The following is a 14,253-nucleotide window of genomic DNA, read 5'->3' on the forward strand; positions in this document are numbered from 1 at the left end:
AAAAACTTTCCTAAAATGCTTTTACTTTCACATGTTTGAAATGTTACTATGGGACGAAATATTCAATTTGTCCAAAGAATTGAATTCGATTATAATTAAGGTGAATGCTATGGTGCCTATCACATTATACTTAAGTTATTAAAAAGGGTAAATAAATAATATTTAATAAATTTTATGATTTACTTTTTACTTTAAATATTTTATTTTTTATTTTAAAAGATAAGTTAAGTAATTTAAACACCATAACAAAGACTTCATAAAACTCACCTATAATAATTAATTAAAAATCAGTTGACTTCATCCAATTTCCGGAGAAATGTGGCTGAAGCCCCCAAATGGGAAAATTCATATTTCATAGGACTAGTGTAAATCAGTAAACTATAAAATCCAATTCATTAGTTGGGAACCACAATACAAATTTATTTCGATTGGTTTTTTTCTTAGAGTGCAAATTGATTGGAGTTAGAAATTTAAATATTTAAAATTTCAATAGAATTTTAATCAAATATAACAAAATAATATATTTATATAATATATTTTTTAAAAAATAATATTTTTGTATTTTTTATTTTAAATAAATTAATAATTAAAAATTGAGTCAGTTCGATCAGATTAATTTTTTGACATTTTTTTAAGTTTTGGCCAATTAGTTAACAACTGATCTTTACGTAGAATTAGACTAATTTAATAGATTAGTTCATGAATTCAGTTTATTTTAACATCTTTTTATATTGCTAGTAAAATTAAGATAGAATATCTTCATTTCAAGAACAAATTCACTCGTTCTAACAAAGTATAAGAATCCATCTTTAAATATATTAGTGAAACTTTAATCAAATCAAGACATATTAGTAAATCTTTTTTAGTAAAATTGAATAAATAAATAAATCAATTGAGGAAAAAAGAAGATACATATTTGGAGGTTTACATAATTTTGCTCCTTGGCCTACTCTATATTTGAATGCCCTAAGTAAGTCCTATGTGGATTGTATGTATGGTGCATTTTTTCGTTGGCTATAATTATAGTGATTACTAGAGTTATAAAATTTTAATAATATTATTAAAAAAAAATTATATATTTTAGTTTGAATACATAAAAAAATTGCATTAAATTAAAAAATATTACTAAATAATAAACGAATATGATCTTAATATTAGCTATATTTTTTAAATATTGTCAAATTTTTATAATCAGCATAATCATAATTATTATAGAATTCACCTATATGTATGTTAGTGTTTTATTGTCGAATATTTTAAGATATTTTTTACAATAATAAAAATAAAAAATATATATGTTTTACGATTTTGATTATTTAATACGTTAGAAACAAAAATAATTTTACTTTCATATGCAGAATATTTTGCTTTTGGCTTATAAAAAATGCTTTTAGAATACTTGTTAATTAAATTAAGAAAAATTCTATGAAATCAACCTATTTTGTAGTTTTTAGTGATTAATTAGCCATCAATAAATGATTGTAAGGTGAGTAATAATATGATTAAATGATTGTAAGTTGTTGGAATATTAGGGGTTTGGGGGGAGACGGAAAACTGAGCATGATAAAAACATTAAAGACGAAATATAATGTGAACATGTTAGGCTTGATTGAAACAAAAAAGGAGGTTATTTCGAAATATGATGTTGCCAGGGTATGGGGAAGTAGTACGGTAGGATGGGAGTTTGTGGAATCTGTTGGGGCAGCTGGTGGACTTCTGTTGATGTGGGATGATATGATGTTTCAAAAAAGTAATTGTTATAAAGGGGAGAGGTGGTTGTGCGTTGAAGGTGTGTTAACGAAGAATAACTTCCAGTGTGCCTATTGTTTGGTGTACGGGGCACATGGGAGGGAAGAAAAGAGGGTGGTGTGGGAGGAATTGAGTTATATTGCGGGATTGTGTCAGGTTCCTTTCTGTTTGTTGGGAGACTTTAATGAGATTTTACAAGTTGCGGATCGCAAAGGGGGGATGAGTTTGTCGGTCTCAGCGGAAGAGTTTAAAAGTTGGGTTCAAGACATGCAGCTAGTGGATCTACCCCTTACTGATAGGAAATACACATGGTTCAGGGGTCAGTCTTGTAGCAGAATAGATAGGGTGTTGGTTAATATTGAATGGGTGGAAGAATTCCCTGACATTAGGCTGAAAGGTGGTCCAAGGGGCTTGTCCGATCATTGCCCGTTGATTGTGGATGATACACTGGTAAGAGGGGGTCCTCGACCGTTCAGGAGTTTGGATTCCTGGTTTACACATGAGGGTTTTCTATTGACAGTAAAAAATGAATGGCGAAAATTGGGAGGTACTCCGTTCCTTGGTAAACTGAAGGCCTTGACGACACCTTTGAGACAATGGCATAAGGATAATTTTGGTGATATGGATAATAGGATTATGAAGTTTGAGGATGAGATAAGGAAACTGGACGATCAGGTTAGTGAGGGAATCTATGACAATACAACGGAGGCTAGACGGAAGGCGTTGGTGAAATTTTGTGGAAAGTGGTACGTTAGGAAGGAAATCCATTGGAAACAGTTGTCTCGGTCCAAACATGCTAGGGATATGGATAGGAATACCAGGTATTTTCACAACATTGCCTCAGCTAGAAGGCGGAACAACAGGATTGATGCTCTGATAATCCATGGGAGACTTGTAAGGAATCAAGCAAGGATAAAGCATGCAATAAGGGGATTCTACAAGGAGTTGTATCGACAGGAGACTGCTCCACGGATTGGTATTCGGAATGGGTTGTTGAAGCAAATTGGTAGAGATTTGTTACTGTTGAGGCAGACGCTTTGGAGGTTCTACCTTCTGTGGAGGAAATCAGGGAGGCAGTTTGGGATTGTGAATCTTCTAAGGCCCCAGGTAGTGATGGGTACAATATGAATTTCATTAAGAAATGCTGGGAAGAGATTGGTCAGGAGTTCACTGAGGCAGTGATGGAATTCTTCCAAAGGGCTAAGTTACCTACAGATGTAAATTTAACTTGGGTAACGTTGGCCCCAAAGTTTGTGGGGGCTAAAGAGATCAAGGATTTCCGGCCGATTAGCTTAGTGGGATGTGTGTATAAAGTGGTTTCGAAGGTTCTAGTGAGAAGAATGAGATCGGTTATGCCAGGATTGGTGGGTGAGACTCAGACTGCATTTGTGAAAGGCAGAAAGATCCATGACGGTGCTCTCATCGCTTGTGAGACAGTCCATTGGCTGAAGTCACGAAGAAAGAAAGCGGCAATTATAAAGCTGGATTTTCATAAAGCTTATGATAGAGTCAGATGGAGCTTCGTGGATATAGTGTTAGAGAAAATGGGTTTTGGACAGCGTTGGAGGTTTTGGGTGAAGGAGTGTCTTACTACGGCCACTATGTCTGTACTGGTAAATGGGTCGCCATCCAAGCCGTTTAAAATGGAGCGAGGCCTCCGACAAGGGGATCCCCTCTCTCCATTTCTGTTTGTGCTAGTAGTGGATGTGTTGCATCGGATGCTGGGTGAAGCTGTCAGGAATGGCCGCATTGATCCGCTGCTAGTTGGGGGAAAGAATATTGCATTGTCGCATCTACAATTTGCGGATGATACGATATTGTTTTGTCCCCCGGTGATAGAGACAATTGTGAATTACAAGAGACTGCTGCAGTGTTTTGAGTTGATGTCAGGGTTGAGCATCAATTTTGATAAATCAAATCTGATATCGGTGAATTGTGAACAGGAGTGGATAGATCATGCGTGTGGTCTTCTGGGGTGCCAGCAAGCAGCATTACCAGTTAGGTATCTCGGAATTTCCTTGGGGGCTAATCCGCATTTGGTGAAGACTTGGAAACCGATAATAGATAAGGTGGAAGAGAACCTCAGCCTGTGGAAAGCAAAAGTCTTAAACAAAGCGGGTAAGCTCGTGCTCATAAAATCAGTGCTGAATAGCCTTCCGATATATTACCTTAGTCTGTACAAAATGCCAAAGGCGGTTGCGGATAAGCTGATATCCTTGCAAAGGAGATTTATGTGGTGTAAGGGGGATGGTAAGGAGGGTATCCCGTTGGTCAAGTGGGAACTGGTTCAGGCACCGAAAAAAGCTGGGGGCTTAGGGATTGGGGATGCATTGCTTCGAAACACAGCACTCCTGTTTAAGTGGTGGTGGAGGTTTTCAAAGGAGGAGTGCCCCTTGTGGAAGAAGATTGTCTGCTCGTGTAACAACCTGAACCCCGATATAATGCTAGTAAATCAGCAGCTACCGGTTAAAGGAGGGCCCTGGAAAGACATTTGCCATTTAAATATCATAGAGCAGCGGATAAAAGACAAAATGCTGACTGGCATGGCGATGGAGGTAGGTAATGGAAGAAGCACTCTGTTTTGGGAGGATAACTGGCTGCAAGGTGGACCCTTGAAAATGGCTTTTCCAAGACTATATTCTATTTCAAACCAACAAGGAGCTATGATAGGGGATTGTGGGTTTTGGGATGGATTTGAGTGGATATGGAATTTCCAGTGGAGAAGGGAGCTGTTTCAATGGGAGATGGAACTTCTCTGCCAGTTTCATGAGAGGCTAAGGCCGGTGAAGTTGGCAGCTGGTGCAGAGGATAAGCTGGTGTGGAAGTTTGATAGTAAAGGGATATTTTCTACCAGATCTGTTATACAGGTACTTCAATCAGAGACTCTGTCAGATGAGATAACGAGCTACAGCTTTACAAGTTCAGTCTGGCGAGGAGTGGTGCCTTCAAGAATTGAGCTTTTTGGATGGTTTGTGCTGGTTGGTCGAGTGAATACCAAGGAGAGATTGAGTAGGCTAGGCGTTATTATGCCCAGTGATAATATCTGTGTTCTTTGTAAGAAGGAGATAGAATCGGTCAAACATTTATTCCTTCTATGTGAATTCACGTGGCAGGTGTGGTGCAGTTGGATGAGGAGTTTTGGTGAGGATTGGGCTATTCCTGGTACCATTAGAGAACTGTTTGAGAGTTGGACTGGTAGGCATAAGCAAAAACAGGAGCAGAAAAGGTGGCTTATTGGGTTTTTCACAGTGATCTGGAATATATGGGTGGAACGTAATGCAAGGATCTTCAATAATAAGGAAGCAGGTGTTGACATAGTAATAAAGCGGACATTTCTGAGCTACGAAGAATGGACCGATAGTGATCCTTTCGGTAGTTGACAGGATTTATATATTTCTATGTAGCACTTGTTGTTAGAGTCCTTTGCTCCACTATTCTGTGTTGAGCTTATTTTGTTTCAAAAAAAAAAAATTAGCCATCAATAATATTTTTAATAGTATGAGATTGTATCTCATGATGTAAATCATTCAATTTTCTTTTGATGGTTAAGTGTTGCTCAGAATTTAACAAAAATGCTAGTCTTAGCACTCCTCTTAAATTAATACTATGTTATTTCACGTTTTTCCAAATGAACAGGTTCCTCTGCCAGCCATTGCAGAATTGTAGTTGAGTTGAGTCCACTACTAGATATAGTGCGTGTGTTAATGATAGTTTCTGCATTTTTTCCTTATTCGAATTCCAAAAAAAAAAAGAAAAAAAAAACTTTATAATAACGCTTTAACAATTCTTAATTATAAATTAAACGGTCTAGATTTATGCTTATCAAATCACTCTTTTCATTTTTGCTTTTTTATTTTCAAAAGTTTTGTAAATAATAACAATAATTTTAGCAAATAAATACCTATGATAGATTGAGCTTTTAATTTTGATATTTGATTTATAGTAATGTTTTTTAATAATATGTAAAATTTGGTATGCTTTTTTTTCATATAGAGATTATAAATTTAACCCTTTGATTTGTGAAGTTTATTTTTTTTAATTTTTAAAACACAAAATTTACTTTTTAATTTGTGAACGGACACAAAATCTACAATTTGTGAAGTAATATAAATCTATTCTCTTATTTGTGAACGTTAATTTTTTAAAATTTTTAAAATACAAAATCTACTATTCCATTTATATTTTAATATTATTTTTTTTTTAAATATGCAAATCGAACCTCCAATTTATAATTACCTTCGTACTAAATTAAGACGCACCACTTCTTATAATGGAGAATAACCCCCATATAAAAAAAACAGCCTAGATTGATTAATGACCTAAAAGAATGGCTCAGTACTAGAATTACAATTAGTGTTTCAGTGAAACGAAGCAGAAAAAGTGAGAAAAGGAAGTTGATTTTGCTTGACCAAACATAATATATCAATCAAATTAAAATGTTTTTAGAGACAGCATCAGATTCATACAAACAAACAAGAGCTGAGACAATTCAGGTTAAGAGCAGGCACAGCAGTGATAGATCGCCCAACATTGAAAAATCCCACTATTCCTTTTCTTCTTCTGACATGTGTTATCAGCATCACTAATTTTGTCCATTGTTTTGTTTAACTATTGATGCACATGATGATGCTAGTGTATTAATAGAAATTAATTAATATATTAATAAAAATAATAAACATATAATTAATTATGATATTAAAATTTTGGATTAAAATTTTACTGAGTAGTTATTAGATAATTGTGCATCTTTAATTATAAACAGATTAAAATTTTTATCAGTTTGATTATTCTGTAAATTTTTATAATTTCAATTAATCTTCAATTATTCTTTTTATAATTTATAATTTTTTATTTTTGCGTTAAGCTGTGTATAATCTGTCACGACTCACGAGAGTGAAGAAGATCACTAGAGGCTTATCTTTTGTGTCACAAGTGCCATCATTTTTTCGTTCTCGGTATTAAATTGCTGCAGCACAACATGCATGGATAGCTATCAGCTACCAGTCAAGTTTCACATGCATAGTTATTGCTATTTGGTATTTCTCTTCTCACATTAACCTACCTATAATTTATATCGTTCGTGTTATTACTTATTTGCTACTTGGTATTGTTCAAAAGAAGCAACAAAAGGACACACCCTTCACTCTTCATTATTATTTTTATTCTACTTTTTTAAAAAAATTTGGAATTACAGAGTGTGACAAAGAAAGAACATGAATCAAGGGAAACACACAAGACACAACTCTTTCTTTCTTCTACTTTTATCTTCTTTTTATGCTCTCTCTGTCTCTCTCCTCTCTCTCTCTCTGAAAAAGTGAAAAAAAAACACCCCAATTTGAATGCATACCACAGAGAAAGTAAGAGAAAGATGTGACATGGGGACCTCTCTGTAGGAGCTTTCTTTCTTGTTCAACAGGCAAAACCATCTTTTTTATCTCTCCAACCCAAAAAAAAAATGTATGTTCATTCAATTCTCTAATAATAATATCATCCATCTTTGACTGTATATACAGTTATAATCCCCCACCACCACCCTAGTCAAATTTTGAATCCCTTCCTTCTTCAGCAAATATATACGCATATGAATATGCATTTTTCTTTTTCTATTCCCTATACACCCTTCTCTAAAACCCATAATCATCCACACAAAAGTGGTACAAAAATAAAAAGAAAAGAAAAGAATATCTCATCACATGCCTTGTGATGATGATGATTGCATTACATCTACAAACTAACTGTGACAACCTCTACCCCTCAATATAATAAAATAAATTAAGCACCTTGCATATTCCACCATATCCAATTTGCAATGGCTGAAAAAAATTTAGCCATCAACAAGCAAGGCCACCTTTTTCCAATGTTTGGACTTTAATGTTAGTAACACCAGCATCTACGATTGAACTTTAAATCACATCCATATTTGCTCCATATCCATATTTAGTGCTAAAGTGTCACTTTGCCAAAGTTGGTCCCCGGTGGCCGGTTTGATTCCGACCGTCTTTCTCTTTGAGCATGTCATTTGTCCTCTACAAAGATTCTGTGTATGAAATCCCTAAACCTTTTAGAGTATAGCTTTGGATCAACGGCCGAGATAGAGGAAGAATCCACTTGTAGTGACTTGTATGCATGCTCTAGCTTTTTGGTGATATCGTAATCTTGGAGAATGTCAATGATACCAAAGTAGAGAATTACATCAGATATCTCGCCACTGCTCACTGGAGGGGTAGGATTAATGCTTCCACTACCTGTGTGCTGAAGCTGATCCAATCTAGCTTTACATACTCTCTCAGCTCTCGCAGGTGTGTTTGTTCCTAGCCGGATTAGAGGTCCCCTGGAATATAGAGAGTTGCAATATATTATGCAAAAATCAGGATGCAAACATATACATTAGGAAGAAAGCAAAATTGAAAGAAGATTACTAAAAGTTAATTATTGATTTCCTTTTTTGACTAGACTACATAACAAAGTGCATTACTTGTAAGATGGAACTATATTTTGTAAAATAATACGAAAACTACATGTTAACAACTAAGATTCTAATCCTAAGTTCCTAACAAACACCACTGCTCCATTAATATCACTGTCAACTTAACAACTGGCTCGAAAAGGAAGGTTTTCCCCAAAATACTGATTAAAATGACCCCACAAGCATTTTTTGTCAATAGAACAGCCTCAAGTCATTTTCCGGCCCATCTGAACAAACAGAATCAAATTTATGAAAGGAGATCCCCAATTCGACCACTACTCAAACGCGGATGAAAGGGATTGTAGAATGCAAAAATGATGCACTTCCAATTGTATACACATGTGTCATAACGATATTTATTTTAGACGCATGCAATTTGCTTGTTTGTTTTATGCCCTGGTCCAGACACACTAATAAAGTTCAAGGACAGGGCACATGCAAAGAACTGAAAGCAATGGCCACTGATGGGTCAATAGAGACAAAAATGACATATCACCTCTAAATCTATTAATAATAACGATGTAGCAACTAAGGCTGGTACATGTCTGCACAAATCCAAGTTCCCTTAATTGAATTGATTTCTGCCAGAAATGCCGGGTCGGAAAATATTAACTAAAGATGGTCCATCTCTACGCAAATCCAAATCCCCTTAATTGAATTCATTTCTACTGGAAATGCCAGGTTGTAGTTTAGGTAGTGGCTTAAGCCTCATACTAACATAACTGTATCCAGATTTCTATGCACAATCTTTTGAAAAATGCAAGCAAAACTATCATAAATAGTTCCCTTTTCAAAATTCATCACAATTTATTTTATACTCTTACTAGGGCAGTCAGATACAGAAGTGTTAAGAATTATTAAGAGGAAACGGCATACCGGCCTATGGGAACCCATTTCATATCCTGCACCTCATCATTTTGCATGTCTCTCTTGCCTGCCAAATCCATAATTCCACAGATTATTTATCTCGTCATGATCTAATAATAAATTCATATGAAAAGGAAAAACAAAGCTTGTACCTGAACACAACTCATCTTTTGAACTCTTCATTTCCTCAACTGAGTAATCGTCACGGAAATGAAGACCAATTAGAAGACTATAATCCATAATCCCCTCTGCTTCCAGGAACTCACAGTCTCTATCAAGTTGGCTGAGCAGAAGTTATCAAAAGAACAACACTAAGAACATCATAAAAGAAATGTTGAAAGTAAAAAGCATCATGCAACTTGGCTGCAGACTCTGTACCATATAAGCTCTTGAAACCAAGATTGTTCCAAGCGAAAGACAAAGTTAAGATCAAGGTCTTTGAGAGTGGTTGTCTCATCAATCTCCTCCTCGGGTTTATCCGTAGTACGACCATGAGAAGATCCTTTGAGATCAAACCGCTTATGAATCCGATACTCCGAACAAAATACATTGCCCATTATAATAAAGCGAGTCTGATTTTTCAAAATACCATATGTTCATTATCTTGTGTCAAGCATTTGGATAGTATATCTCAGTTTACAGCAAAATTCAATTTGAAATCATACCTTCTGACCTCCAACAGGTTTGACGCAATGAACACCAAGAAATTTCGTGACCAGGGAGTTCTTGTACTGGCAAACATGTTGATAGTAACTTGGAAGCATCCTGATGAGTACCTAAGAGAGACACAAAGTAATTATTACAATGAAGAGAAAATAACATTGTTACCAAAAGCTGAAAGTGAAATGTCACCTTATACAACATAGGTTTTTGTAGTTTTTCATATCACATTTAATGCATAAAAATTGTATAGCAAGTGGCCACTAACCTTGACTTCAGCCTTCTTCAAGGTCTTGATCATAAACCGGTCATCATGAGTGAGGTAAAACAAGCTTCCACTTTTTCCAGGGGAAGACATCTCTCTAAGTGTGTCATTGCCGCAAATAGCAAGCATGTAATCCGCAGGATCTATGGCGAATAATTCCCTTAGATGTCTAAATATCCAATAAGACAAAAAAGCACCCACCAAACATAGACATAATTAGTACACTATATACAAGATTTTCTTTGCCTAGAAATTACAACAAAATCAGTCAACAGAAGAAAATTGACATAGCCAAAAAAATATATTGACACCTGAACACCATGGGGCAGTAATCTTTCCACCTGAAGTCTACGGATTGATGCGAGGGCGTGAACTTAGACCCTTCTAGTGGAAATCTTGTCCAGAACTTCTCCTTAGGATCAAAATCTCCCGGCCTAAGCTCTCGCCGTACTGAAGCATGCTTCCCAACAGAGTACCTATAACAACAAAAAGAAACAGAAACAGTTCCTCAAAACACAGAAATCCACAACCATTCCCAAAATGAACTAACCAACAATTACCAAAAACTGTATTATTGCAACGGCAAAGAAGACAAGACAATACCTTATACCCAATTGAAGGTTAAGCATCAAATCATAACTCCTATGCCCTTTAGACACAGTGTAACCAGGTTTCTTCACATCCCCATCAACTAAACAAGGACTCCTCTGCAAGTTCCAACCACCATCATCGCCACTGCCATTGCTGCCACCACTCTCAAACTCACTCCAGTCTTTATAGAACATAGAAGCCTCCACATTATCCACAATATCACAGGTTATATCCCCAGCTTCACCATCAAGCTCCCAAATGCAAATCCTTGGAAAACTCACACTCCTCCCACCAAGACCACCATCAACAGAGACCCTCTTCTTGACTACCATCTCCACACTCCTCCTCCTACTCCTACACCTCTCTTCGTCGCTCACAAACTCCTTCCCCCAATTTCCGGAGCACGTGCTCCCATCACGCCAGGTAAACACACCTTTCCCTTTAGGAATACCATTCTCCCAAAACCCTTCATATCTGTTCCCATTCTTCCAAACCAAAACACCCTTCCCGCAAATTGCCCCGTTCTTCCACTCTCCAATGTACTCGTTCCCATTCCTCCATACATACTTTCCCTCACCTACATTGCACAAATACATATACCAGTATTCAATATGATTCAATACATTACTTGTATACAAAATTTGATGGAAAATCAGTCACAGATTTAAGAAACTTTCGAACTCAAGATAGCAGTAAATAACATAAATACGCATTTGTGAGAAAAAAATGAACTAGGTGAGCTTCTTTGTCCTCACCTTCTTGCAAATTGTGCGTCCATGAACCTTCATAGACATCACCATTAGCGTAATGTTTCTCGCCGAAGCCGTGTTTCTTGTCGGAGAGCCATGATCCTTTATACGTGTCCCCGTCAGCTCCGACGAATGTTCCAGTGCCGTGCATTTTTCCGTCGGAGAACTCACCTTCGTAGGTTGCTCCCGACGGCCACGAGAACCTACCCTTGCCGGAGGCTTTTCCGTCGCACCACTCCCCTTCGTAAATGCAACCGTCTGACCAGAGATATTTTCCGGCGCCGTCGGGGACGTTCCCAGTTAGGGTTCCAGCGTAGAGGTCACCGTTCGGTAGCGATCTGACTACAGAACTCAAACCGGAGTCACTGAAGGTGACGGCCGGTGTCACACGCCGTGACCCTGGAGGTGCTCGCGGCGGTCGGCACGGCGGAGGAAGCACCACGAGCTCGATGACGTCATCTCCTTCTTCATTATCTTCTTCTTCGTCTGATTTCTTCTTCTTTGTAGTGTGAAGCTGTTCAGACACTGGAGTGTTCACCGGCGTTGTAGTAGGATCGCCGGGGAACAGATCGGCGGCAACATTTTCCGGCGGTGTTTTGTCTTGAGTGGAGTGTGTGTATGAAGCAATGATGGCGTTGTTTTCTCTTCTTTTAATTTGTTGTTTTGGAGAGAGAGAGAGAGAGAAAAACTGAAAAACAGAGCTTAGGGAAATGAGAAATAATGCGTAGGGAACATTGCTGTTTTCATTTGGAAGAGGAGGGAAAAAGAAAAGCAGAGAGCACCTCCATTTTATTTTTCTCTACCAAACATAAGCCAGTGACGCTCTTAGACTAGAGTCACAGTGACGATTAAAATCAACGACACATAATTTGCATTAGTTTAACTTTGGAGTAAACAAAAAAAATATTCTCAAATTATTAGGCTCATTTTTATAATATCGAAATATTATTGGTGTTTTTAATGAAAATGGGTGTATTTAGTGTATTTGCATATCGGTCAACGTCAGTTGGACAGTTTCAACACGTGTAGGGTGTGTTATGCTAATTTGGGGGCGTGATGTCTACGTGTCGCATTCTGATTTGTTGGCGATACAATACGTGACATGTGGTCTGCGTGTTCTTTTTATATAAATTAAAACTTGGTATCATTTTATTGCAAAGAAGAGAATTATTTGAGTGTGTTTCTAGTGTGATGGAGAGTACCATAAATTTAGTAATGTATTACAATAGTGAGATTATACGAAATACTCATGAGAGAGTGAGTTTTGCGTGTGAGAATCCGTTTTTCGTTTGTGGTTTCAAACACCTTGACGTTCATCGAGTTTCAAAACAATCTCTGTCAAAGCATGAAAAATGATATGTTGAAGAGAGTGAGCAATATTCAATACCGGAATTTCGTTATAGTTTTTGGTGGTCTAATATAGTTTGATATTATGCCGATCGTTGACGAAGAAAGTATGTAGAATATGTTCCATATTTATCGGCAGACTCAGGTGCGACAGTGAAAGATTGAGCTGTATGTTGAGTTTAAAGATACAGAGGCAGATGTGATTTAAAATGATTCAGATATAGAGGATGATAGAGTTGAAGTATACGAAGGAATGAACAATGGTAGCGAAGAAGACTTCGAAGCTACTTATGAAGCCGACGACGAAGACGAGGATGGTGATGTGGGACGTGAGACAGCAGTGAAGAATGTAGTGGTTTCTCCTGCAGTTAGTCAACCGATGGACGTTCCATCTTTTATGCGTAACTTGGATCTTGACGCCATGCATGCACCAAAATTCTCCGAATATGTAAATAAAGGTACGTGATGAGTGTTACGATATGTTTTTCTTAATTTATATTATGAATGGTCAATGAGTGATGATTTCTGTTTTGTGTTGGTGTTCCTGATCTTGACGATGGGGAGTTCAGGATCGGAATGAAATATAGTTCTAGAAAGTCGGTCATCGCAACAATTAGAAGTTACACTATCTTTAGAGGAGTCGACTACAATGTTTATGAGCCTGAGCCATAGACGTTCTATGCAAAATGCAAGACGTATGGACGTGGGTGCGACTGGCTTATCCGAGCCAGCTTGATACAAAAAAAAAGATTGTTGAGAGATACGCAGATACAACAGTAGGTACGGGTGGCAACTGGAAAGCTCGCCCCGTCCTGCCCTGCCCCGACAAAAGCCAGCCATCTGGCGGGCTGGCCCACCACGTCCCAGCTAGTGAGGCGATCTTGAATTCCTCCCCCGCCTAGCATATAAGCCTGCCAAACCTCTTTTTTTATATAAACTATTAAATATTAAACAATATATAATTTCATAACCATTTCAATAAATTTATAGTTTCTAAAGACATAAAAAAATATAATTTTTAAATTGACAAATATTAAAGTCTTTATAATTATAAATATGTAATAAACATAATCATAATTCATAAACCAAATTTTTTGAAATAAAATAATAAAATCAACATTGTTCAAACTCCAAAGCAAAATAAACATTATCCAAAACATAAAATATAATCCAAAATATAATTTAGAACATTTTCAATTATCATCTTTATCCTCTTGTAGATCAATAACATCATAGAAATTTGTAAAAAAATGGCCTTGATAAAAAAAAGTCTGGCCCGTCGAGAAAGCTCGTTCCTCCCTGCCAAAGCCCACGGATTAGGCGATGCGGGTTAATGGGCTTTTTGTGTTTGACAGTTTTAAATTTCTATCCCGCTTTTTTTGGAAAGTTACTCAGGTTTCAGCTCGTTTGCTACCCCTAACGATAAACACACGTGTACTATGGAAACGGTTTCATAAGATCACTCCAAGTTGGACTCGGACACAGTTGCTGAGGCTATAAGGTCATTGGTTGAGACCAACCCATCCATCAATGTGAAATCTATAATTGTGAAAGTCCAG

The 14,253-nt window shown here is 36.9% G+C and overlaps 2 protein-coding genes across 2 annotated transcripts; one reads left to right on the forward strand and one right to left on the reverse strand.

Annotated features, from left to right (window-relative positions):
* Positions 1–1,596: 1,596 nt before the first annotated feature.
* Positions 1,597–2,877, forward strand: LOC107463174 (uncharacterized). The gene has a single exon (XM_016081917.1). The coding sequence runs from the start codon at positions 1,597–1,599 to the stop codon at positions 2,875–2,877; it is 1,281 nt and encodes a 426-aa protein (XP_015937403.1).
* Positions 2,878–7,195: 4,318 nt separating this feature from the next.
* On the reverse strand, positions 7,196–12,664 carry LOC107463175 (phosphatidylinositol 4-phosphate 5-kinase 1). Its single transcript, XM_052253439.1, has 10 exons — positions 12,595–12,664; positions 11,354–11,947; positions 10,611–11,175; positions 10,319–10,483; positions 10,011–10,176; positions 9,748–9,858; positions 9,461–9,654; positions 9,235–9,365; positions 9,092–9,149; positions 7,196–8,080 (listed from the first exon to the last, which is right to left on the reverse strand). The coding sequence occupies exons 1-10, from the start codon at positions 12,662–12,664 to the stop codon at positions 7,765–7,767; spliced, it is 2,370 nt and encodes a 789-aa protein (XP_052109399.1). The 3' UTR covers positions 7,196–7,764.
* Between the last annotated feature and the right edge of the window lie 1,589 nt (positions 12,665–14,253).

Source organism: Arachis duranensis, chromosome 8, assembly GCF_000817695.3.
Source record: "Arachis duranensis cultivar V14167 chromosome 8, aradu.V14167.gnm2.J7QH, whole genome shotgun sequence".
In the NCBI taxonomy this organism is placed as follows: Eukaryota; Viridiplantae; Streptophyta; class Magnoliopsida; order Fabales; family Fabaceae; genus Arachis; species Arachis duranensis.